This window comes from Saccostrea echinata, unplaced genomic scaffold (genome assembly GCF_033153115.1).
Source record: "Saccostrea echinata isolate AGI-Se365-2 ecotype Australia unplaced genomic scaffold, CSIRO_AGI_Sech_v1 ptg000030l, whole genome shotgun sequence".
NCBI classification, from domain to species: Eukaryota; Metazoa; Mollusca; class Bivalvia; order Ostreida; family Ostreidae; genus Saccostrea; species Saccostrea echinata.
This window is the reverse complement of record NW_026889779.1, coordinates 21,953,626-21,976,697: the sequence shown is the minus strand read 5'-3', so window position 1 is coordinate 21,976,697 and position 23,072 is coordinate 21,953,626. Positions and strand designations below refer to the sequence as shown.

Sequence of the window (23,072 nt, the reverse complement as noted above, 5' to 3'; positions counted from 1 at the left end):
ATTAGGCCTTGATTACTTTATAAATATGGATGCATCCTCAGGAAAAATATATATGGTTCAAATTATCTCCATTCAAGGTAGGGTGGCGATAAAATAAAGACCAAAGTTTAACAATATAACAAATAGGAAAAAAAATCTTGACAAAATTTCTTCTACAGAAGAACAAGGCCGTGTTCGTAATACTGATATTGGAGCATATTAAATTATGACCCCTTAATGGACACATTATTGAGTCAAAACTTTCATTAGAATAAAGAGGGAGATAATCTTTTTTACATCTTCCACTGAAAAACAGCAGGGCCAAGTGAATCAGGTGAGTGTTGTGACCAACGAGCCTCTTGATAGTCATATTTTGCAAACACATACCGATTCTGGATGGATTTTGTCATGATGTTGCACAATGTGAACACAAAAGCTATTTCTGAAGATTCTACGTAATTCAATTACATACCAGAATTTTTTATAATGTAAAATCAGTAAAATTTGAAACCCATGCTAGAAAACAACTCATTATCTGCAGTTTATTATAACAACAATTTAAATCACTGACCTTCATCTGCTTGTTTGGTTTTATATAGATTAGTTCAAGACTTCAGCGAATTCATTGCGAATAGAAGATACATTTTAGAAACATGCTATATTAAGTATGTTAATCATTAACTTTATAATATTTGACAAAATATTTGACTTTGAAGATTGGGAGTTCTGAATACATGAAAATACCTCTTCCCTTTCATCACAATATATGAACACGCAATCATGCAGAGATAACACCTGCAGGTGCCATTACTTCTTCTCTTAAAATTCTTGTCTTCTAAAACGCATATTAGTATACATTAGGTAAAAATCACAAAAATGAAAAGGTTGAAGATAACGAACAGTGATCGATCTGAAAAAAAAAATACAAACAATACAAATCTTTGAACAGGGCAAAAAAAATGGACCCCAGATCAGGTGCCAAGGAGAAGTAGGCATCCCCTTCTGATAAAATGTAAAGAACTTCAAGTTAATTTAGGTGAGGATTTTTCCTTTAAGATCTCAAAACTTGGCATGGATTTCCATGATATTTGTACTGGTGATGATAGAGGAAAAAGTTTAAGATAATGGGATATGAGTCACCAAAAATATTAAGGTAATCTACGTTTTATGTAGCTGATAGATTTTATCTATGTTTAGCGATTAATTTTCTTAAGAATGGAGTATTAACACCTACTTTGTATTCTCGGATGTTCCCCGCGTGGCGGAGCAACTATTAGAGCGTTTGCTCTAATAGTTGCGGAGTAAGAACTTGATCCTTATGTTGCAGGTTCGAATCCAACTACGGAACATCGAGACCGGTCCTACGGATGAGACCATATAAACCAACGTCCCGTGTCGCAGTAATTGCTTTTTCAGTTGCAGAAAAAATACACCGGGGACCAGTTTTTGGGCTTGCTTTGCAGGAAATCTGTGTTTAACTTTCCTGAGTGAAATTGTTATATAAATGTTACCATTGATAGTCCTTCCTTTGGCTGTATTACATGTTTTACTTGACCTCTTGAATAAAAAGAAATTAATTAAACATATTTGGAACCCTTGCTTCTCTTTGCAATAATAGGACGACAGCTTTCTCTTTTATTCTAAATAGACCATTGGCACATTTAACGTATGTTTTCTCTTAGGCATTTGTAAAGAAATCAAGCACTCATCTGATAGAATTATTTAGGCCTTTCAACTGCCGCTAGGGTTCGATGAAAAGAACGGTAACCCGTTACCGGAACTTGTTCAGAGCGGGTCCGAGGAAGCTAATTGTTTTTAAAGAGGTCAAGTTTTAGCATTTCCCAAGTGTTCCTTCACTGACAGGGAAATCCAGTGGTTTTAAAATTTAGTTCAAATGTTTAACTCAATTATCATGTAGTTATGGACACTGTACAATAATATATAAGTGAAATTTTTAATAAAAATATAAAGTGAAATCCATCCCCTTCTTAAGTTTGATCTGATTAAATTTTTATACTTGATCGTTCTTCTTCGTGCTTAGTGAAAAGAATAAGATAAATTAATGTTGCATTTAATTGAAGAAATATTTATCTTTATAGATGAAGCACAACAATGCACAAAAAAAAAACATAGCATTATATTTTCTTCTTCATAACAACTGTTAGGGAGATTTAAAAATCTTGAATATAGTCCGTTCCCAATTCATTGATCCCGTTATTCCAGGTAAAGAGTGAAAGCATTCTCTTTGTTTTGGTCAACCCTTTTGTGTACCAAAGATTATAAGGAACCCTTTTGTGTACATAACAATACCAAATGAATCAGCCTCTATGTCATTCCTATAAACGATAACTCAAAAATTGGCACTTGGTTGGTCATGTCTTACATTTGAGTTACCTGTCCTTAAAACACCATATCGTACAAATCAAATATTAATAATTATTTTTTTTTTATGATTTAATCAAAGGTATGTATAGGTTATAATCCTTTTTACGAATTTCATGTACCTACAGATATATCTATCAATTGTTTTTTACCGTATGTATAACTTGAAAAATTAGTTGAAAGACCTAAATTATTGTTAAATTTCTTTCATTTGTCAAAACTCTATAAACTGTTATGATGATGAAATGTTTCGTGTTTTAGCAAAGTCTGTCAACGGAAATTTGGCATTTTCAGATATCATATTGCTCACAGCATCGATATTTTTTGATGTGCCTACAGATTTCGATCGACCATTTTGACTGCAATTTTTTAATTGTACTTTTTTTTTCTTTTAAATTTCCAAATCCATCTGAAAGCATGAAAGACTAGTCTTTCCACATATCAAAATCATATCTTTAATATGGGTTATTCAGCTATTTATGTAATGAAGCACATTTTTCATATACGCACTCATTTTCATCTTCTTGGCAGAGATCATTTTTAAATAGTTTTAAGCTCAGTGTAGTGACCTTTCTTACTTTAAAAGTGAATTCCTTTGCGACAACAATAGGAAAAAACCATGGGGTTTTCTGTGATTAGGAGTTCTTAAATAGAACGTTTCAACTGTTAAAAAATAAAATTAAACACTTCTACATTTATTATGATAAACTGTATGTTGCATTACTAATTGAATGACCTTGAAAAGGCCCTACGTGCCGAGTACAGGTCTGAATTAAAAGCCCTCTACCGGCACGTAGTAGCTTCTCAATATGAGTGGAAAATTCTCCAAGGGACTTAAATAAACAAACAAAAAGTATTCTGGAAATATACGCAATTGCTATTCCTACCTCCTAATCTTTTGCATGAGTTGGATATTCTCGTAAATAATATTGAAATAAAATAATTTTCATTTTAAGTACGTTTTATGATATAGTTTATTATTCTTAAAAACTAGAAAATGTATTTTTGATCACCGCAAACAAAGTTGGTTGTATTTCTCTGGAACTATTTTATCAGTCTGAAAATTTTTGCAAACAGTGTCTGGGATACATTTTTTTCAAAAGAAAAATTGGAAATTCTTGCAAATTGATCTAAGAAAATCAGAAAATATGTGAAATAAGTATCCTGGACATAACTTTCTTGGAAAGCACTGACAGCTAATGCCTATTATAAAAATAATTTACAAACTGTACGTGTGACAAAAAATACATAAAAAGCTCACATTATACATAAATAAGCATATTCAAATCTAACTTGTTAAATACATCATGATATTGGGGCTGATTTGGTCATTTGAAAAAAAAATATGAAAATATCATCTCTTTTAATTTAAGAATCTGATGAACAAGTCATCTTTGTATTGTTTTCGTTGGATTGTGCAATTTCACCTGAAGCTTTTCAATCGGATTGATCAGCTTCGAATGAAAATTACAATCAAAAGCAAATGCTTTGTGTTAGAACATATTTTATGTAAGTTCTCCTTGCGTAACAAGACAAACGTGTTTTATATCATCACAGAACATACATTTCTCATTAGCTATAAGTATATGTATGTCAGGGAAGTAACACAGAGAAATTAAGCGCAACCCTTTTCAATATGTCAGGTTGTCTGTCTGTTACACTGAAAGTGTGTCTATAAATGTGTTTTTTTTTTCAAATGTATCTGCAGTTTTTTGTTTTTTGTTGTTTTTTTTTAATTTATCTTATTATCAGCAAGGGATTAAGGATATCTAGCAGCAATGAAAAATATTCCATAAAGACAAATTATTTTAATTGTAACATTAAAAGAAAGAAGAATATAAAAGTCAAGGTCAGGTCATGGGGTCATTAACTCATAGCACATTCGGAAAGGTCTTGTCACAGATATTGCACATGTAATAATGTTCATGTAAGATATAAACGCTCTGTCATTTCAGATGCAAACATTATTTCGAAGGTTAAAATTTTTGAGAAGGTTAAACTTAAAAGTTTAGCAATGCACATGCTAACTATGAAAGCCCTATCTTCTCTCCTTCAAAAGTTATGACCATAGTTAAAGTTTTTGTGAAAGACAGACAGACGGACAATAAGACGAATGATCCTGAATGTTCCTGCACTTTGCGAATGCGGGTGACAAAAATGTGCATGTTACGTCATTCCCATCTGTATACTGTAAAACATCAATCATGTCGATGTAAGAAAAAGAGATTAAAACGAAATACCTGTGTATGATACATCTCAATAACTTCTATTTTTCACCGCCAACACCTTTAGTTGTTGTTGTTGTTGTCAGCTGATTAAGCACAGGACTCAGTTAACGGATAATAACCGGTAAATCGTATTTATTTTTGGACATATTTTTAAAGTAGGATCCTTTCATACACACAAGAAGACTATAAAAGATGTTAGTAATATTTTGTTCGTGTTTGATCAGAACACTTTACATGTATGGGCTTTTTCTATTTCAATAGGAAGAAAAATCAAGAGAACCATGAAACATGCCTGAAATATCAGACATTGATATTTTCTTAGATTAGATGTCATAAAAAATCATTTACATTGACAGTAATAAGCCTGAACTATGAGTTAATTAATAATTTATGTTTAATAATATATTTTGATATAAAACTGCAAAGGATTGAAACGTGCTTAAACAACAACAAACTAACCCCCCCCCCCCCCAATACTACGGAGAGCCTTAATTAACTTAAAATCAATTTGAATACATATCTGTATCAGCATTAAAAAGTTCTTTAAATTGAATTTTAAGGATATTGCGTCCAAATTTACATACATTTTATTTTTTTTCAATTTAGCCATTAAAGATTTTCCAACAAACCGTCGTTCCAGCCAAGTAAACGGTTACAATTGCCATCCCTAGTTTCAGAGAATAAAAATTTATACTGTTATCTTTCGCAAAATACTGGAAGATTGAACACTTTTAGATGAATTTAGTCCGCTTTTTATAATTACAGTTAAGATTATCTAAATTATAACACTACTTTTTTCTGTAACCATAACTAAAATAAATCTAAAGACATCGTATATGTCCCATCCTTGAAGCTTTTATTTTGAACATGTATTGTTTCTCTTGCACATTAAATGTTTATTTATTCATCTTTCCTTTAAAAAAAAAAGAAAAAAATCTATAATTTCATACAATGTTTCTTAACGAAGTCATGACATACGACGTACACCACGCGTTCTCAATGTTTATTGAATTTTATTTCCATCTTTTTGTTCTGCGAATTGAATACAAGGCATGCTGTTATTTTTGGATCAGAAAAACTCCCCTTTTATAAAAATCTTTATATGTGTCAAACATACAGATTTTCATTGACATTTTCAGTACAGTTTAATTGATTTACTTTCTCACAGTTTAATTGTTTTACTTTCTCATGGTTCCATAGCGGCGTATATCTGTGAGGAAAAATAAATTTCAAAATATGAAACGGTTTAGAATTTTTTTACTTTATTAAATTATACATGAAACACAGATTATCTAAACTTACGTTTTCTCAGATTTTGAATTCAGCATTCCGAGGTTTTATTTCAATTACTTAATAAACTGTTGAACTTTTCAAAAAATCTCTTGTTTTCACATACCTGTTAAGACATTTAATTCCACTAGATTTTTATCTCCTATATTCTTCCTGTCGTTCAATTCTTTTTTGAGTAGACAAAAGTGGCAGACAGTCGCACAGAAGCTAAATACTATGAAGATTATAAAGCTCCACATAAAACAATGTAATCCAAAGCAATTGTTTCTAGAGTCAGTGTATAGATCGTATAAAGCACCATACGTTTGTTGCATGACAAAATGTCAAAAAGTATCATGAAACCATAATTCCTTCCGAAGTATTTCATTCCATAGAACTCGCTGACCATTGTTGGTGTGATACAGAAAATGATTCCAAATGCCGATCCAAAAATTATTACAGCTATTATAAAGAAGATATGATTGTCTACCAGAAAAATTGACAAAATTAGGCATAATGTTTGGATAACATTTACGATGAAGAGAAAACCTGATCTGGGAACTTTGTGAAAAAACAAGTCTGACAAAACCCCCACAAAAAAATTGGAAATAACACCAGCAATTGGAATTAAAGTTGCAGAAAGGGCTATATACTTTTCTAATCCGAAAGATTTCAGGAATGTTCCTGTGTTATTTTGAAAAGTAAGTGAAAGACCTACGGAAAATATAAATGCCCAAAAAACGTAATGGAAATCAAGTCTACGAATTAATTCCAGTCCTGTGACATCCTTTTGTTTGAAAACATTTTGTGTTGGTAGTACTTCTGAATCAAGAAGATTGGTCGAATCACTATCCATTTCTGTCGTTGACCGCTTCAAACATAAAATTCCTAGGCACCCAGCAACTCCAAATGTAACTGCTGATATCTGATAGAAACCACAAAGGTTCTGATTTTCCTCATCTTTTACATTATCCCTAGCAAATATTGTTCCATAAACTGCAATAAATATAACAGATCCCAAACTTATACATGCACTTATAATACCAACTATTTTGCCTCTGTGCTTTGGATGAAAGTTGATCATATTTGGGATCATACATGAAAACCACATGAAGGAGGCACCGATACCTAAATCAAGAAAATTAAATTTGATGGATAATATGTATAATTTTCTCTGTTGCAATTTAAAAAAAGTGGAAAATACTAGTAAATTAAACCAATTATAAATTTATCTAAGTTATTTTTTACGTAAAAAGAAAGGTGTTTTTTTTTGTTTTGAATGTAGGTATCCAGTTAATTGTATATTTGCCTATACATACTTACATGCATTTATACACACAAGATAACATAACATACGAGCATCTGTTTCTTTGTAGAAGATATTCTCCCATGAATATTCAGGGAAAACGAAATAGTTTCAGAATGACTATTTTCATGTCATAACATACAGAAGTTAGTTCTTGATCTAGCAATTCTTAATAAAGTTTTGTAACACATAATATTACATTCAAACGATATGTATCGCTTTCTACTTTTTGTTTTACAGTTTATGAATGTCAACAAACCTGTCATAAAATAATAAATACATTGCAACCAGAAATGTGTATAGTAGAAAGATCTCATCTGAGTGGTTGTGTATAATAAAGTAAATCCGCCGGTCCCTAGAAGAAAACCCCCAAAGGATATTCACTTGACGCCAAACGCTTCATATAAAATTCCTACCGGAAGGTCGAGATTTATTCCAAAAATTAAAAAGGCTTCAAGAAATTTCACTGGAAAAAGAAAGGTATAATTAATTCTTTTGTGTATGACAATACACATTTCATCAAATACAAAACAATACCAAAGAAGCCCAGCTGGCACACAACATTGATAAAACGTTGAATATTATACATTTATTGCATGAATCTGAGGAAAATATGACGATTTTTCAGCCAAGAAAATTAATATTCTTCTCGGGCTTTGCCTAGGGTAATATCATTTTTCTTGACTGATTAAATCGTCACATTTTCCAAACATTCATGCCATTAATTGTTTATTATACCGAAACAAGCCATGAAAACCTTTTAAAATAAACACAAATTTTCAAATGAAGATTTGCAGGAAAATCACATATAACAAACTCAATATACATGTAGCTATTGAACTAGACTGGATAGATCTTGTAATAGATATAATTATGTTTTCGATATAATCCATTTCTCTCAATCACACTTAGTTTATAGATGAGATATCTCAGCTATTAAGTTTAATTTATAATTAGGGATGGCAACGAATATTCGAACATTCGAATATTCATTCGATGAGTTGATATTCGAATATGAATTTAAGATTCGAATATTCGGTATTTTTCAGATTTCATAAAAAGAAGTACTGTGAATAATAAATTTTGATTAGAACAGTGCTGGAATTATCCCTGTTTAATTTACTAGCGATCAATTTCGATCGCCTGATTTCTTTCACTACTTTCTTATCTTATAGGTATACTAAATTACATTTATTTTGTTTTGAGTAAGGTGTTACAGAATTGTACAATAATGCTTTATGTATAATACAAAACGTACTTTCATAGTTTTTCTTAGTTAGATACTATCGGATCTAGAATCGAGAACAATAAAATGAAAACCTTCTTAGAATGTCTAAAAGACGCGAAGAGTATACTTCTCAAAATAAATTTAATTGATCATTGAAGGAATGTCCGATAGAATTAGTCTGTAATTAATATTGCTCAATTTCAGAATAACTGTGAAAATTAATTGATTATCTCGGGTTGTACATAATCCTAAATTTTATATTCGTTATCGGGAAATTAGTTAATTACCCTGGAAAATTGTCTATGGAAATATTTGTTTATATATTTAAAAAAAAAATCAAAAATTATAATCATATCTCTTATTAGGCAGATAATTGTATACTGTACGTATTGAAATCTGAACAGTACACCGTTTCGACTATATCTTTCCTTTGGTAAGACGACAGGTTCCTCAGTTGGAGCTACTATAAATACACATGTTTCATTTGTTAAAATTATACTTTTCTACATTGAAATCAGTTATTTATTTCAAACATTGACAAATATCAAATGGAATTTCTTATTGTACACCTATACAAAAGTCTTCATACAATTTTACTTCCAATATAAGTATACCTACACTAAACCTTTCGTGAGAGTAGGATGATGCATATATAAATTAAACAGAATTTATTTATGTTATCGAATATTCGAATATATTCGAATACTTTCATTGAATATTCGAATATGAATTATTGACAAAATTGACATCCCTATTTATAATGTAATTAAGATTTCTTATCTGACAAAGTACGGTCAGTGATTTGTTAGATACATTTAAATTTAAATAATCATTAACTATTAACCATCTTTGGATTTCTTTATACTCAATAATTAAATATCTAAGCTGCAATTAGAATATTGTTCATTACGTATTACGTATTAACTGTTTCAAGTTAAAACGAATTGTAGAGGAATTTGACATAATTTCTAAAATTAACTGTGTTTAAAGCTACATGTAAGTATTTTATCATGATAAAAAGTCTTTACTGTATTGGCTTGAAGACATAAACTAAATCTGGCACTATGCTTATAACTGGGGACGACTCAGTGTAAGTACAAACTATGATCAATCACTCAAAGTACTAAGTATCTTAGAAGTAAATAAATTCTTAGTCATATATTATCTAAGTTATGTTGTAAAAAGAGTTTCAAATGTTGACTATGGTTATAGTTTATGTAGTTAATTAGAAGCTAGACTTTTGACGAATATCTTGTTCAGCAGAGAAGAATAATGTATGTATTTTACTGCAAGTATTTTAATGTATATGATTTAATGCTAATGCAAGTAAAATACTTATTTTTATCAAGACTTTATCCGTATCATATTCAGGGAAAAGAATGGAAATGTGACATCTATGCAAAATTTCTTCTTTTTTTTGTCTTGGAATAAACAATTCCCATGATTAGAATATCATCCTGTTGCACAGCTGTCTAAACTACGCATAACATTATGTTTAACTTTTCAACCATTTGGATTTTAAAATGTGCACTAAGTAAAGTTATGAGAAACAAGTAGAAAACGACTGTAGTGCCACCTAAAGCAACAGAATAAGAACAATGAAAAGCAAGAAAAATCAACTTCAATTGAACTATTCCTCTCAATCACACTTATTTTGGTTCAGGTAATGTACATTTGTATTTGTTCAAATTATGGTCCCCAGGGTAGGGTGTGACAATAATATATAAAAAGAACTTATATGAGAACAAATTGGGGAACTTTTTCTGAAGAACAGCAGATCCATGACTGGTCATATTGAAATGGAAGCAATTTCAGGTAATAAACATTCAAGTTTGTTCAAACTATGACCCTTTTAGGTAAGGTGGTGCTAAAATAGAAGATCAATAGGAACTAAATCTTGACAAATCTTCTACTGAACAAGGTCATGTTAGTCATATTGATATTGAAGCATCCCAATGTGATGAACATGCGGATTCAAGTTCTATTAAATGATGGCCCCTTGATGTTTAGGGTATGGCCACGATAAAGGGAAAAAATTTTCATTGGAATAAAGAGGGAAATAAATGTTTTTATTAATCATCTTCTGAAGCACTACAGGTGAGTTTTTATGCTCCTGTACCTCATGATAGTCATATTTTGTAAAAACATGGCAATACTGGATCGTTTTCATCAGGATGTTGCACAACATTCACAAGCTAATTTTAGAGATTCTTTTTTAAAGATGTATTACACATCAATGTTAAATCAGTAAACGTTTTTAAAAACCTGCTTAAAAAAGAAATTGTTATCTGCAATTTACTATAACAACCCTTTAAACCACTAACCTTCATCTGATTTTGTTTTATAAAAATTGGTTAAAGGTTTCAGAAAATTCCTTTTGAATAGAACATTTATTTATATTTGACCAAAATATTGATGACAGAAACATGCTATTATTTTGTTAATTACATGCTTTATTCGATATGACAGTATATTATTGTGGGGATTTGCAGATTTACATTCTAGATGAAAGTTCCCCTCTCTTTTCGTTACAATAAGAAAGGAATCAGAGACAATGCAAGATGTCATTTTATTTTTCCTTAACTACAACTTAATCCAGAAAAGGTAAAAATAAAACATATGAATTGATAAATTTAAACAAGACCATCCAGTTTATCTAGTTGAGGTTTCTCCTCTTGGATCCGAAAACTCGGCTTCGAAGTCCGGGCTGTTATTGTGCTACTTGTAGTGGTGGACATAAATTAAGATTAGGAAGACATATAGCCAAAATATAAAGGCGATCTATGTTATATGTAGCTGATAGATTTAATATAGGATTAGTGAATACATGTAGTTTTTCTTCTAAGTATGAAGTTTTAGCATTTTTGGTATTCTTTAAGCATAATTGTCATTTCAAACTCTTAATCTTTGACATTAGTTTTATGAACAGGTATCTCGGAAATAATATGTTAATGAAATAATTGGAATTCTCTTATGTAGCATATCATTCTTAAAACAAAATAAGTAATTATGCTCACTGTAAACAAAGTTATTGGTTGGAATAAATTGATAATTTTAATTAGTCTGTAATCTGTGCAAATACTGTCTTGATTTTTTTAACAGAAAAATTGAAGATATCTAGTTAAAACATTTTTTTTTCAAATGTGGTTGCAAAATACCTCCGAAGACATTTTCAAAAATTTAAAATCTTAAAACTTATCAAATTTCACTTAAACTTATGACTTTTTACACTTATACAAAAATCCCTAATGATAATGAAAGAGCAGGCTTTCAACTGCTTCCTCAATGAAATGGAACTCGTGAATTTTTATACCTTGTGAATTGTCATCTACAAAATTACTTTGTTAAACACCGTTTTTTTTTATTTTAGATACAAGTACTCTGAAGTTAATGGATTGATTGTACGTTGTTTTATGTCCTATTTGAGAACTTTAACTCATATAGAGACGTCACTATATACCGGTGAAGAGTTTCAAATTTCGACTTAACTCGGTATTCAGGGTTATTAAACAGTGAACTTTATCGTGCCAACGCCTACCTTGACACAGAACCTCGGTTTTTAAGGTCTCATCTGAATGATCTGTGATTTCACTTTAAATGCTGGGGGCCTGGCGAAGGAACAGTCACTACCTATGTTTACGTCTTAGGTTTGACGCGGCGCGACGAACGAGAATCAGACCAAAGCCTCCTGATCACGACGATCACGAAACGAACGACCTACCACTGGAGTACTGTGACCGGTCTGAGGTTGATATTAAAAAGAGTTTCTCATGTCATCATTGGAGACCAGGTCTTGCAACAGTCTGTTGGAATTCGATGGGCACTAATTGTGATCCTTTATTAGCGCCCTGTTTTTATATTGGAAACAAAATTCTTGCTGTGGCCTTCAACTCGACATTAAGATATGTATGAAAATGAAAAGGGTCTAGATAACGAACAGTAATCGATCTCCAAAAATCTATGAACAATACAATTCTGTAAAAAGGGCATAAAACACGGACCCTGGAAAAATTCCAGAGGTGGGATCAGGTCCCTAGTAGAAGTAAGCATCCCCTGACCGATCACACCCGCTGTGAGCCCTATGTATTGGTCAGGTAGACGGAACTTCCCGTAGTCAAATTCAGTATAAAAACAAAGGCTTAACAATTGGTATGAAACAAGTTAGCCAAAATACGACCAAATGATAGGTTATATTTGCTATATATAGTTGATGTATCTTTCGTTCAAGAAAGTCAAGCACTTTGTTAAGCGTCTTTCGTGTTGCTTCTTGTCCGCTTATCAAAGTACACGCTAAGAAATTATTAAATCAAATGCATATAGGAGCCTTCTTTCAAATGCGAAAATTTACCATAACGGTAATCAATCGATGAGGAAAATTGCACTAAATTTTTAGTCTGCTAAATTATATGCGTTTTAAGTAGTATTTGTATATTCAAAACAAATGCTTTTTCAGTCTGTTTTAGGTCATATTTTTGTTATTTCTCCTTGCATGACAAAAATTATCCACCAGTATCATAGTACCAAAATTCCCATTAGCTCTACATAGGTCCTACTTACTTTGTAAGTTTTTCTATCTATTTCGTCAGGAAGTCTGTCTGTAGATATACTTTTCAACATGTTTCTCCAGGTTTTACCTACTTTTAAAGTCAGTCATGGCTAGGGCTTACGTGTATCAAGCAGGGGCTGAATTGTCATAATGATACCATTATAAAAACTTAACTTTAGCAATAAAAGAAAAATGTATTATGCTAACAAATATTTTTTTATATAATGAACAACGGATGATGAAATCCAGCTATCAAACAATGAACTATTACAATGAATTTCGGGGGGGGGGGGGGGGGGGGACTTCATTTTTTAAGTTCAGAAATTTTAAAAATTTTCTTGAATTATATATTGAATAAATATATAAACTGAAAGATAAAATATATTTGAAATATTCCATAGACAATCTCGTCCTCCGCATAAATAAAATCATTGAAAATAATTCCTGTTCCTGAATTTTCTCATCGTTCATGTTTTCCGTTAATATCTTTCCGATTAATTAATGATTTCACACAGATAATAGATATTATTGGTAATTAAAGTACGCCAAAGAAAAAAATAGCTCGAATAGTACTTCACGGCAAGTTTTTTTCTTTCGAAGGGAATACAAAACATGAATCGCTTTTGTATCGCCTACATTAACGCATGCAGTTGTACCTATATATCTACGATCAAAAAATATTCTGACTCAGACCCCTTACTTTAGAAGAAAGAAGTGACTTTCAACATGTCTGTTTATTTTATTTTCTCTTTATATTTTACGTACAACAATATTCGGCTCTTGGACATTCCTTTCCATACTTTTTCTCATCCAACTTCTTCTGCAGAAGTCCAACATTAAGAATTGTAGCACATAAACTGGAAACTGCAATTATGATGAAGCTCCATGTAAAGCAATGCAGTCCGTAGCACTGATTGGTAGAACGTGTGTTTATATCGTATAGGACACCAAATGCTTCCTGAAGAACTAGTCCACCAACTGCATTCCCTAACATGATGAAGCCCCAGTTCCTACTAAAGTTTTTCATTCCATAAAACTCACTTATCATAGTAGGCGTTAAACACCAAACAGCGCCATTTGCAAAGCCAATTACGAGGTCTGTGATAAAAAATAATGCAAAGTTGTTTGCAAAAAATATACACAATCCAAGATCCACTGTTTGTAAAATATTAAAAGATAGCAAAACAGCAGACCTAGGCACCCAACGCATGATGGCATCTGACATGAAACCTGCAAAAAATTTAGAGGCAATGGCTGCAATAGGGTTAAGTGTTGTGAAGAGGGTTGTATAACTCTCCAATCCGTAGGATTTGAGGTACGTCCCTAAATTATTTTGAAACATAAGCTGCAAACCAGCGCAAATGAAACATGCCCAAGACAGATAGTGAAAGTCAAAGCGTTTTAGTAGCTTTATTCCGGTAATTTCTCTTGGAAACATTTCTTTGAATTCCACTGTTATTGGATCATGATCATCATTTGAATCATTATTAATGATACGGGTTACTTCAATATCCAAATCGTAACTTATTCGTTTTACGAAGATCAAAGAGAGGGCACCTACAACCAAAGCACATATAATATTAAGGAGATAGAATCCCTTCAGATCTTGGTTTTCTTCGTCCGTTACATGTCCCTGAACAAACAATGTTCCATAGATTGCAGCAAAAATAGCAGGTCCAGCACTGAATGAGGCATCCATTATTCCTACTATTTTCCCTCTGTGTTTTGGATGAAAATTTCCCATATTTATTGAAAGTGGAGTCATGTAGAAAAATGTTGCACCGAAGCCTAAAAATCATAGACATATTTCAAATTTGTGAATCGTGTAATTTTTTTTTATATATAACAATATTCAAAGAGGCTCATGGGCCAAAAAGCTCACCTGAGTCACAATGGTCCTGATGTTCTTCATCAGCAGATTTCCCCGATATATTTTTGTAAATTTGTGATCTCTTGGTGTGGCCCTTTCCTATCCCTGGGGGTCATATCAGGATTTGAATTTATTAAACTTGAGTCTATACTACCAGAGGATGCTTTCGTATTAATATTACTAATCATGACACTGGCGTTCTTAAGCAGAGTTTTAAAGATTTTTACCTATATATTCGTAATTTCTACGTAAAATTATTTATTTATTTGTGGCTCGTCCTTACCATCTGGGCTCATGATTTGAAAAAATAAAATTAATACTACCTGAGGATGCTTCTATATGACTAATCATGGTATTGCTGATCTTGAGGAAAATAATCTTTAAATATTTTCCTATATATACTCTGGAAAAAAAATTCTGATCGCCTGTTTTGACCTTATCCCTGAGCGTTCATGAATTGAACAAAACTTGCATCTACAATGCCTGAGGATACTTCCATATAAATTTGACAAACCATATCATTATTGTTTTTGAGAAAAAGATCTTTACATATATATGTATATTTATCTAATCATGGCTTTGCTGTTGTTGAGAAAATTCTTAAATATTTTTTCCTATATATTCCTTTGTAAAACGTTGATCGTCCACCGTGGTCCCACTGTATCTTCCGTTTCATAAATTAAACACATTTAAATCTAACTATGTTATGAAGCTCTCGTATAAGTTTCATCTTTTCTGGACAATTGGTTCTTGACAAGAGTTTTGAAAGATGTGATAAAATCTCTCCTTGAAGGAGGGCGTGGTCCTTCATTTAAAGAAATTCGAATCCCTTTTAAATACTCTCTGTGCCAAGTCTAGTTGAAATTGGCCCAGTGGTTCTGGAGAAAAAGATGAAATTATGAAAAAAATTTTGACAACGACGGCAGACAGCGGACAAACTTTGATCAGATAAGCTCACCCAAGCTTTCGGCTCAGGTGAGCAAAAAACAAAAAAATGGAGAGCAAAGATTTTCAAATGCTAATTTCTGGACACCAGATATTCAATTCAAAATTAAAAATTGGGGGTTAGGGTTGAGTATGTCTTTTAAATTTATGGGAAGCTTGATTATTTTTCAACTGCAATATGTGAGAATTTTGAGTAGCAGTGGCAGCTCATTTGAGAAAGCAACTGGAGCTCCATACCCTTTTTGTGAGGGACTGTTTTGAGTTTATTGCAGTTTTGTACAAACCTGCTATGAAGAAATACACACACTGGAGCCAGGCTTTTGAACGGTAGAATGTTTGTTGTAAAGTTGTACTGTATAACAAGGCATATCCGAGAGAGCTGAATACTGCTCCAAGTAGTGTTGACAAACGAGGACCATATCTTTCAATAATTATCCCAGCAGGAAATGCAAATGATATTCCAATATTTGGCATCGAACTAAGGAATTCAACTATGAATAAAAAAATAAAATATGCACTTCTGAAATAAAAGAACGTACTAGTACAACCAGCATAATTTCTACACTTCTTAAATGTCGCGATCGGGGTTTTACCTTCAGACTGAGTGTAGTTAAAATGTGCCTTTACAGCATTAGTAAATGCTCCAAATGCGTATGTTGATCCCGAAGTAATCATGCTTAAAAAGCCAATGAATACAGCCAGTATTCTCTCTATATCTCGTCTTGTAAGATTCATGTTGGAGCTAAAAAAAATGTTCATGTTTATAATGTTTAGTATAAAGAAAAAAGAAGGATACATGTATATGAGTATCTAATGGGTTCTTCAAAAGCAACTATTGGCTATTCTGTGTATATTTATGTTATCGGGAAATATTTCATTCAATGTAAGCAAAGGATAAAAAATGAAAACAACTTGATTTAAAATCAATTTAAGCGATTCGTATTTTATTATACAATATTTACCTTATGTTTACTCCACAAACATCATGACCCCTGTGTATCTTGTGATTTTTGATGACACAATGTCGTAAACATTCTATTCATATCTGTAGATAAATGAGATAAATGTCTCATGTCTAAGTTTTATCATTTATCAACTAAATTTACTTAATTAAATACCTTCAAATCTCAGTAATAAGTTGGTTAGAAGTAAAATAATGTATTTCTATGAGGCAAATTTACATCACCCTGTTCACTGGCATATGCATGTGTATCACATAAGACCAGAAGTAAATACTATTGTACCTCAATTAATCAATGTTAAAATCTCATCATAGTTGTTAGTAGAAGACCCTTTACCTTAATATTTGCTGAAATAATTTCCTGTAAAAGTATCTCATTCAAAAAATTAATATCAAGTGAATATGAAATTTTAGATAGACAATGCACATGTACATAACCTCCATATGTTCTAATCATCTTCATCACGTGGATGTGTATTGTGTATTTGCAAGAGATAAGAAATAAATCTCAAGATCAACTAATTCACTGTAACAATAAAGAAATGTTATTTGGTTACACTGTTTTGGAGATATATATATATATATATATATATATATATATATATATATATATATATATATATATATATATATATATATATATATATATATATATATATATATATATATATAGTAAACAAAAAGGGCCTTAACGGTCACCTGAGTATAATATGAGTACAACATTGTAGTATAAAATAAAACAAAATAAACTGATAAGTGAAGATACTTTGCCAAAAACAAGAGAAATTGGATGATGAGGGATCATAAAATAGGTAATCTAGAATTCAGTGATAAATCATTAAGAGGATCTATTTACTTGCCTGTAATATTGCCCTATTTGTCACTATCACAATGTAGACGAAACAAAACAATTGAGTAAACCCATCTCATTCCCTCTCACACTGGCCTCTCTTTGTCTTTGAGGAACATTTAATGTACAAAGATAGGATATTTTGTTTCATTTCTTTTAAATTTATCTATTACTTACAAGTCTACGTGTTCATTAAAAACTGAGAAAGTACTTTTTGTATTATACAATAAAAATTCTTATACAATCATGCTTTTTTATTGACATTTCAGTTAATTATCATAGGTGAATAGCAAAGAAGAATGATTTCTTTCAGTAGAGTACAAGCTCCTGACAAGATCATTAGAAAACTACTAAGCACCAGAACATTTGACTGAGTGGTTCAATTTGGTAAAAATACCGTTTCTTAATACAACTTTGAACTCTTTGTCTGCTAGTCTCGGGTCATAAGTATTCGTAAAAAACAAAATGGCGGCGATGTAAAAAAAAAAAAAAAAAAAAAAAAAACTAGGTCACCTTAGTTTCATCAACTTTAAATCTTAATCAAACTTGCACCAACCTTGTGTTGCATCCCCTCCTTGTTTGCTCTGCTCCTGATCTGCATCCCCTCCTGGACGCAGCCTTGACTTGATGGTATGGGGTTGTATAAAACTTACATGGCGGGGGGGGGGGGGGGTCCCATTCTTCGCCGTCCTTCCGCCACATAAACACGCGTTGTTCTCCGTCAATCATCACCTTATATTCATCACTAAATATTATATTTTCCAGAATCCATCGACAGTTTCGTGTGTGTATTGCATGCACCAATTAACTCGCTTTTTTTGTTGGCTTCACGATTTTTCTTTACAAGCCTCCTACAATAACCCCCCTTTTTAAGAATTCTTTTTCACTATACTTTCCGACAGTCTTCTAGGTCCATTTTCATTTTTAACATTCGCTATTTCCGGCAAAGTCCTTTTATTTTTCACAAGTAGGATAAGTTGCCTCTCTCCTTGGACACTAATCTTTCGCGGTCAGCCACTTCGATCCTTGTTTTCTACACTTCCACGTCTTTATTGTTGCTTTAAAAAACTGCATATAGTAGATTTGGGCCCTACGGTCATCTCTGATATTTCATTTAACTATATATTAGCTTTAGACAACGATAGAATGCTTTCTTTTTTCGTACTCACAAAGCTCAGATATTTTCCTGTCCATTTGCTTTAGCGGGAACAAAACATTTACAGACGACAAAAATACGCAAAACAAAGCCATGTGACCTGTCGCGGAAAAATGAATCGAACCGACAGTGAAAAATTAGGCCGCCATTTTTTACGAACACGTTTGACCCGAGACTGTAGATGTCCATGCACAGAAATTTTCAAAGCATAAAAGCATTTTCACTATATAATCAAGAGAGTCCACCCTAACAACAGAACCCCTGACTGAGTGCCATGAATTTCACAACTTCGTATAAGGCACCCTTGCCCTAATCAATAGAGCCCTACCCTAAGACCCGAACCCTGACCCAGGTGACATGAATTTCTTAATTTTTGAAGAGTAATTCTTGCTTATGATAACCATGTAATTAGTTTGTTTGGTAAGTATTCATGAACAGAGAAGATTTTTAATGAATAAATGCATTTTCACTATATAATCAATACAGGGTTTTACTTACACTAGAACCCCTGACCCAAGTGAAATGAAATTCACAATTATGAAAGATGCATCTTTGCTTATCATAGCCATGTAATAAGTTTGTTTGATATTAAGTATTCATGAGCACAGAAGATTTTTAAAGATTGATTGATTGTATATTGATTTATGTCCCGTTCGACAATTTTTTTTTACAGAGACGTCACCAAATACCGGTGAAGGGCTTCAAATTCAGACCTTTACTCGGCACTCAGGGTCATTGAGGGTCACTGAGCAGTGAGGGATCTTTATCGTGCCAACGCCTGCCGTGACACGGGGCCTCAGTTTTTAAGGTCACATCCGAAGGACCCACAACTTTCACTTCATAGTGCCGAGCGCTTGGCAAAGGAACAGTTGCTACCTATTTTTTCAGTTGCGGCCTGGGCTCAGAGTGAACACCCTGGCGAATGAAGTACCGTGACGGTACGGTTTTTAAAGAATTTATGTATTTTCACTATATAATCGAGAGAGTCTCGCCTTTACACTAGAACCCCTGACCCAGGGGACATGAAATTAACATATTTGGACGAGGCACCCCTGTTCTTCATAACTTTGCACTTAGCTTGTTTGCTTTTCAACCGTTCACGGTTGCTCAGTCGGTAGAGCGCTCGCTCCGTGATCGGGAGGTCGTGAGTTCGAATCTCGGCCGCGACAGACCTAAGTCGATAAAAAATAGGTAGCAACTGTTCCTTCGCCATGCGCTCGGCACATTGAAGTGAAAGTTGCGGGTCTTTCGGATGAGACCTTAAAAACCGAGGCCCCGTGTCACGGCAGGCGTTGGCACGATAAAGATCCCTCACTGCTCAATGGCCCTGAGTGCCGAGTAAAGGTCAAAATTTGAAGCCCTTCACCGGTATTTGGTGACGTCTCTATATGAGTGAAAAATTCTCGAATGGGACGTAAAACAATATACAATCAATCAATGTTTGCTTTTCAAAGATATAATGCATTATTTTAATTATATAATCAATAGAATTCCCACCCTCAACACCAAAACCCCTGACCCTGAGGCCACAAAATTCACATTTTTTAAGGAGACACCCTTGCTCATTATAACTTTGCACCTATTTTATCTGCCTAATAAACAGGGAAAAAGATTTTTAAAGAATTTATTCATTTCACTATAAGATAAATAACCCCTGTCCCCTGGGCTTGAATTTCAAAATTCTGGTAAAGGACTCATTGCTTGTTATAATCAAGCAGTCAAACATTTGACTGCTTGATGTCCAAGAGGAAAGTGAAAGATTTTTAAAGACTGCATTAAGTTTTAGTTTAAGCTCCACCCCTCTGACCGTAGAGGGGCGGGGACGATGAAATTCACAGTTTTTTATCCTTCACCCATACAAGCTCTTTGCCAAAATGGTTGAAACTGGTTCAGTGGCTCCTGAAAAGAAGTTGAAAATGTTCAAAAGTTTACGACCGACGAACGACGCACAACGCACGATGACAGACAAAAACTGATAAAAATAGGTCACCCGAGTGACTACGTGATCTAAAAAAAAGAGTAATCATATGAAATACACTTCTGTATTTCAGTATTATTTACTGATTTACTAGTTTTCTCCATCATAAGATATTATCTATTGAGTTATGGGTCAATAATTACATTGAGTTAATGATCTCATGGTGCTTAAGCTTACCTGAACATAAACTTAAGCGAGGTATTCTGATTTAAAAAGTGCCCAAAATTCTTCTGTCTGTCTATCCGTTTCCTGAACTTTTTCCTACTTTCGACTCATCTTGAGATTCACAAGGCCTAAATTGTTATACTGATGGCGCTCTTAGTCAGTATAGGGCCACAGTAAACTTATACACTAGACAAAAGTGCTAACGCACCACTTGCTATTCTTGTTTGTGAATTGATCATTTGTCTAATCTAATACATAATGCCATTTTTTTCAATACAGTCTTGGACAAATGTCTTGGTGTCATGACAAGACCCTTAAAGACCCATTAAAGACCGTACGGTTACCTGAGGAGGAGGAGTGGTTTTTGTAGTACTGGTGTTATTTACCTTGAGAGTACTAATACTCAAGATGTCAAAAATCCATATACACGTTGCATTACACAGGAAGTCTGTCTTTGGTAATCAGCTGGGTCATCATTACGCGTTTTTTTTTTTGTTTTTTTTTTTTTTTTTGGTCTAATTTTTGAGTGAAACTATTGTAAATAATTTTATATGTTACTTTAATATAAAATTGCTTAACTTACATTTTCATCGATATCTTTTGAAGGAAAAAAAATATAAATGTTTTTAAAACATGTAAAACAAAAATAAAATCACGAGTAAAAGTTACAAAGTAATCTTATCAATATTTTTTAATCGTCAGTAAAAGAAATTATCATTCATTAAAATAAAAAGATTTCGGTTATCATATGGACAATCCGACATTTACCATGACCAGAATATTATTTATTTTTCTGGCCAACAATGGTGTCCAAAATCTTCACCGCTGCAATTTCCGGGGGTCCTAGATTTTATGCCCTGTTTACAGAATTGTATCATTTGTAGGTTTTTATGTTTTTTAGATCGATTACTGTTCGTTATCTACACCTTCTTGCCGAAAACCAATTTCCCTACGTCCACTGCCCACCTTTCCTGCCCAGATATGAAGTTAGTGATTGCCGATGATTGTCCATGTGGTTGCAACAGAAGCAGTCTCCCAAAATCAAATAATACATAGAGATTGACTATCATATCGCCTTGTACATGTAGTCATCTAGAGCATGGTGTCCATACCCGGTCCACTGGTTGCCCCAATTTTGTGGAACAATCTTGAAATTGTCGTGTGGTGCTTAAATGTCATGGCTATCTAAAGTAAACATTTTTATGTTTATTTACCTATCTGCAACATTTTTTCACTTGAGGAATGAATTTTTATAAATTTCTCCAAAGAAACCTCCTGCAGACACCATACTTGACTTCTCTGGCACGCTTTTCTAGGGTCATACGCCGCATACGGTGCATTTTTCCCCCTAAACTTTTAATTAGTTCAAACATAAAGAACACAAAAACAAAGAAAAAAAAATATAAATTTATTCTTGCAAAAAGTATTGGCACGATTTTCAATTTTCTATTACATGTATATGGCTAGGCGTAAGTTAACATTGTAGTTATTTATCTCTTAATTAAGGCATTTAAATGCCTCATTTCTTACTTAAGTAGCATAATTATATATCAAATACTCATAACAAGTTTGGAAAGTAAAATGTTAATGTTCTTTGGTGTAATTTCGTCTATATTTTTATTATGAATACATGGTATTAGGAGCAATTTAGAAATCTAAATTCAGCTTATACAATCTAATTAAACTTAGATATCCTTTGTAGCGATCTAGTTGGAACCGACAAGAGATCTTATTTTAATTAGATTGCAGCTTATAATTACTATTATTTTGCGTTTATGTATGTACTTGTTTCTGTAACCACACTATTTTTATATCAATAATCCATACATTAACAGTTCCTACATGGAACCGATTTACCAGGGTATTAACAATTATCGTGAAAAATTCACAAGACTTGTTGTGCACGCAGAGTTTATATGAAAAGAAAAATACACAGTTTCTAAAAATTCGGAACAATCCTTAGGCTTCGGCCAATAATTACCTGATCAGGTCCGTAAAGTCACGAGTAGACCTCAAAGTTCCCCTACTTTTATAAACAAGTGCTTCTTATTTCATCAAAATCATAAAACAAGATTTCGTATTCTGATAAATATTGCATTCAGACAAAGAAACATACAGAATAATGTTATAAAATTATATAATTTTAAAAATCAAACAAGTTCTATTACTTGTATAAGTGGCAACATCGTCCACTAAAATTGAAACTAAA

The 23,072-nt window shown here is 32.6% G+C and overlaps 1 protein-coding gene across 1 annotated transcript; it reads right to left on the bottom strand.

The window, feature by feature from the left end:
• Positions 1 to 13,687: 13,687 nt before the first annotated feature.
• LOC133196538 (uncharacterized) lies at positions 13,688 to 16,497 on the bottom strand. The gene is made up of 3 exons (XM_061332410.1): positions 16,347 to 16,497; positions 16,038 to 16,244; positions 13,688 to 14,726 (listed from the first exon to the last, which is right to left on the bottom strand). The coding sequence occupies exons 1-3, from the start codon at positions 16,486 to 16,488 to the stop codon at positions 13,696 to 13,698; spliced, it is 1,380 nt and encodes a 459-aa protein (XP_061188394.1). The 5' UTR covers positions 16,489 to 16,497; the 3' UTR covers positions 13,688 to 13,695.
• Positions 16,498 to 23,072: the final 6,575 nt, after the last annotated feature.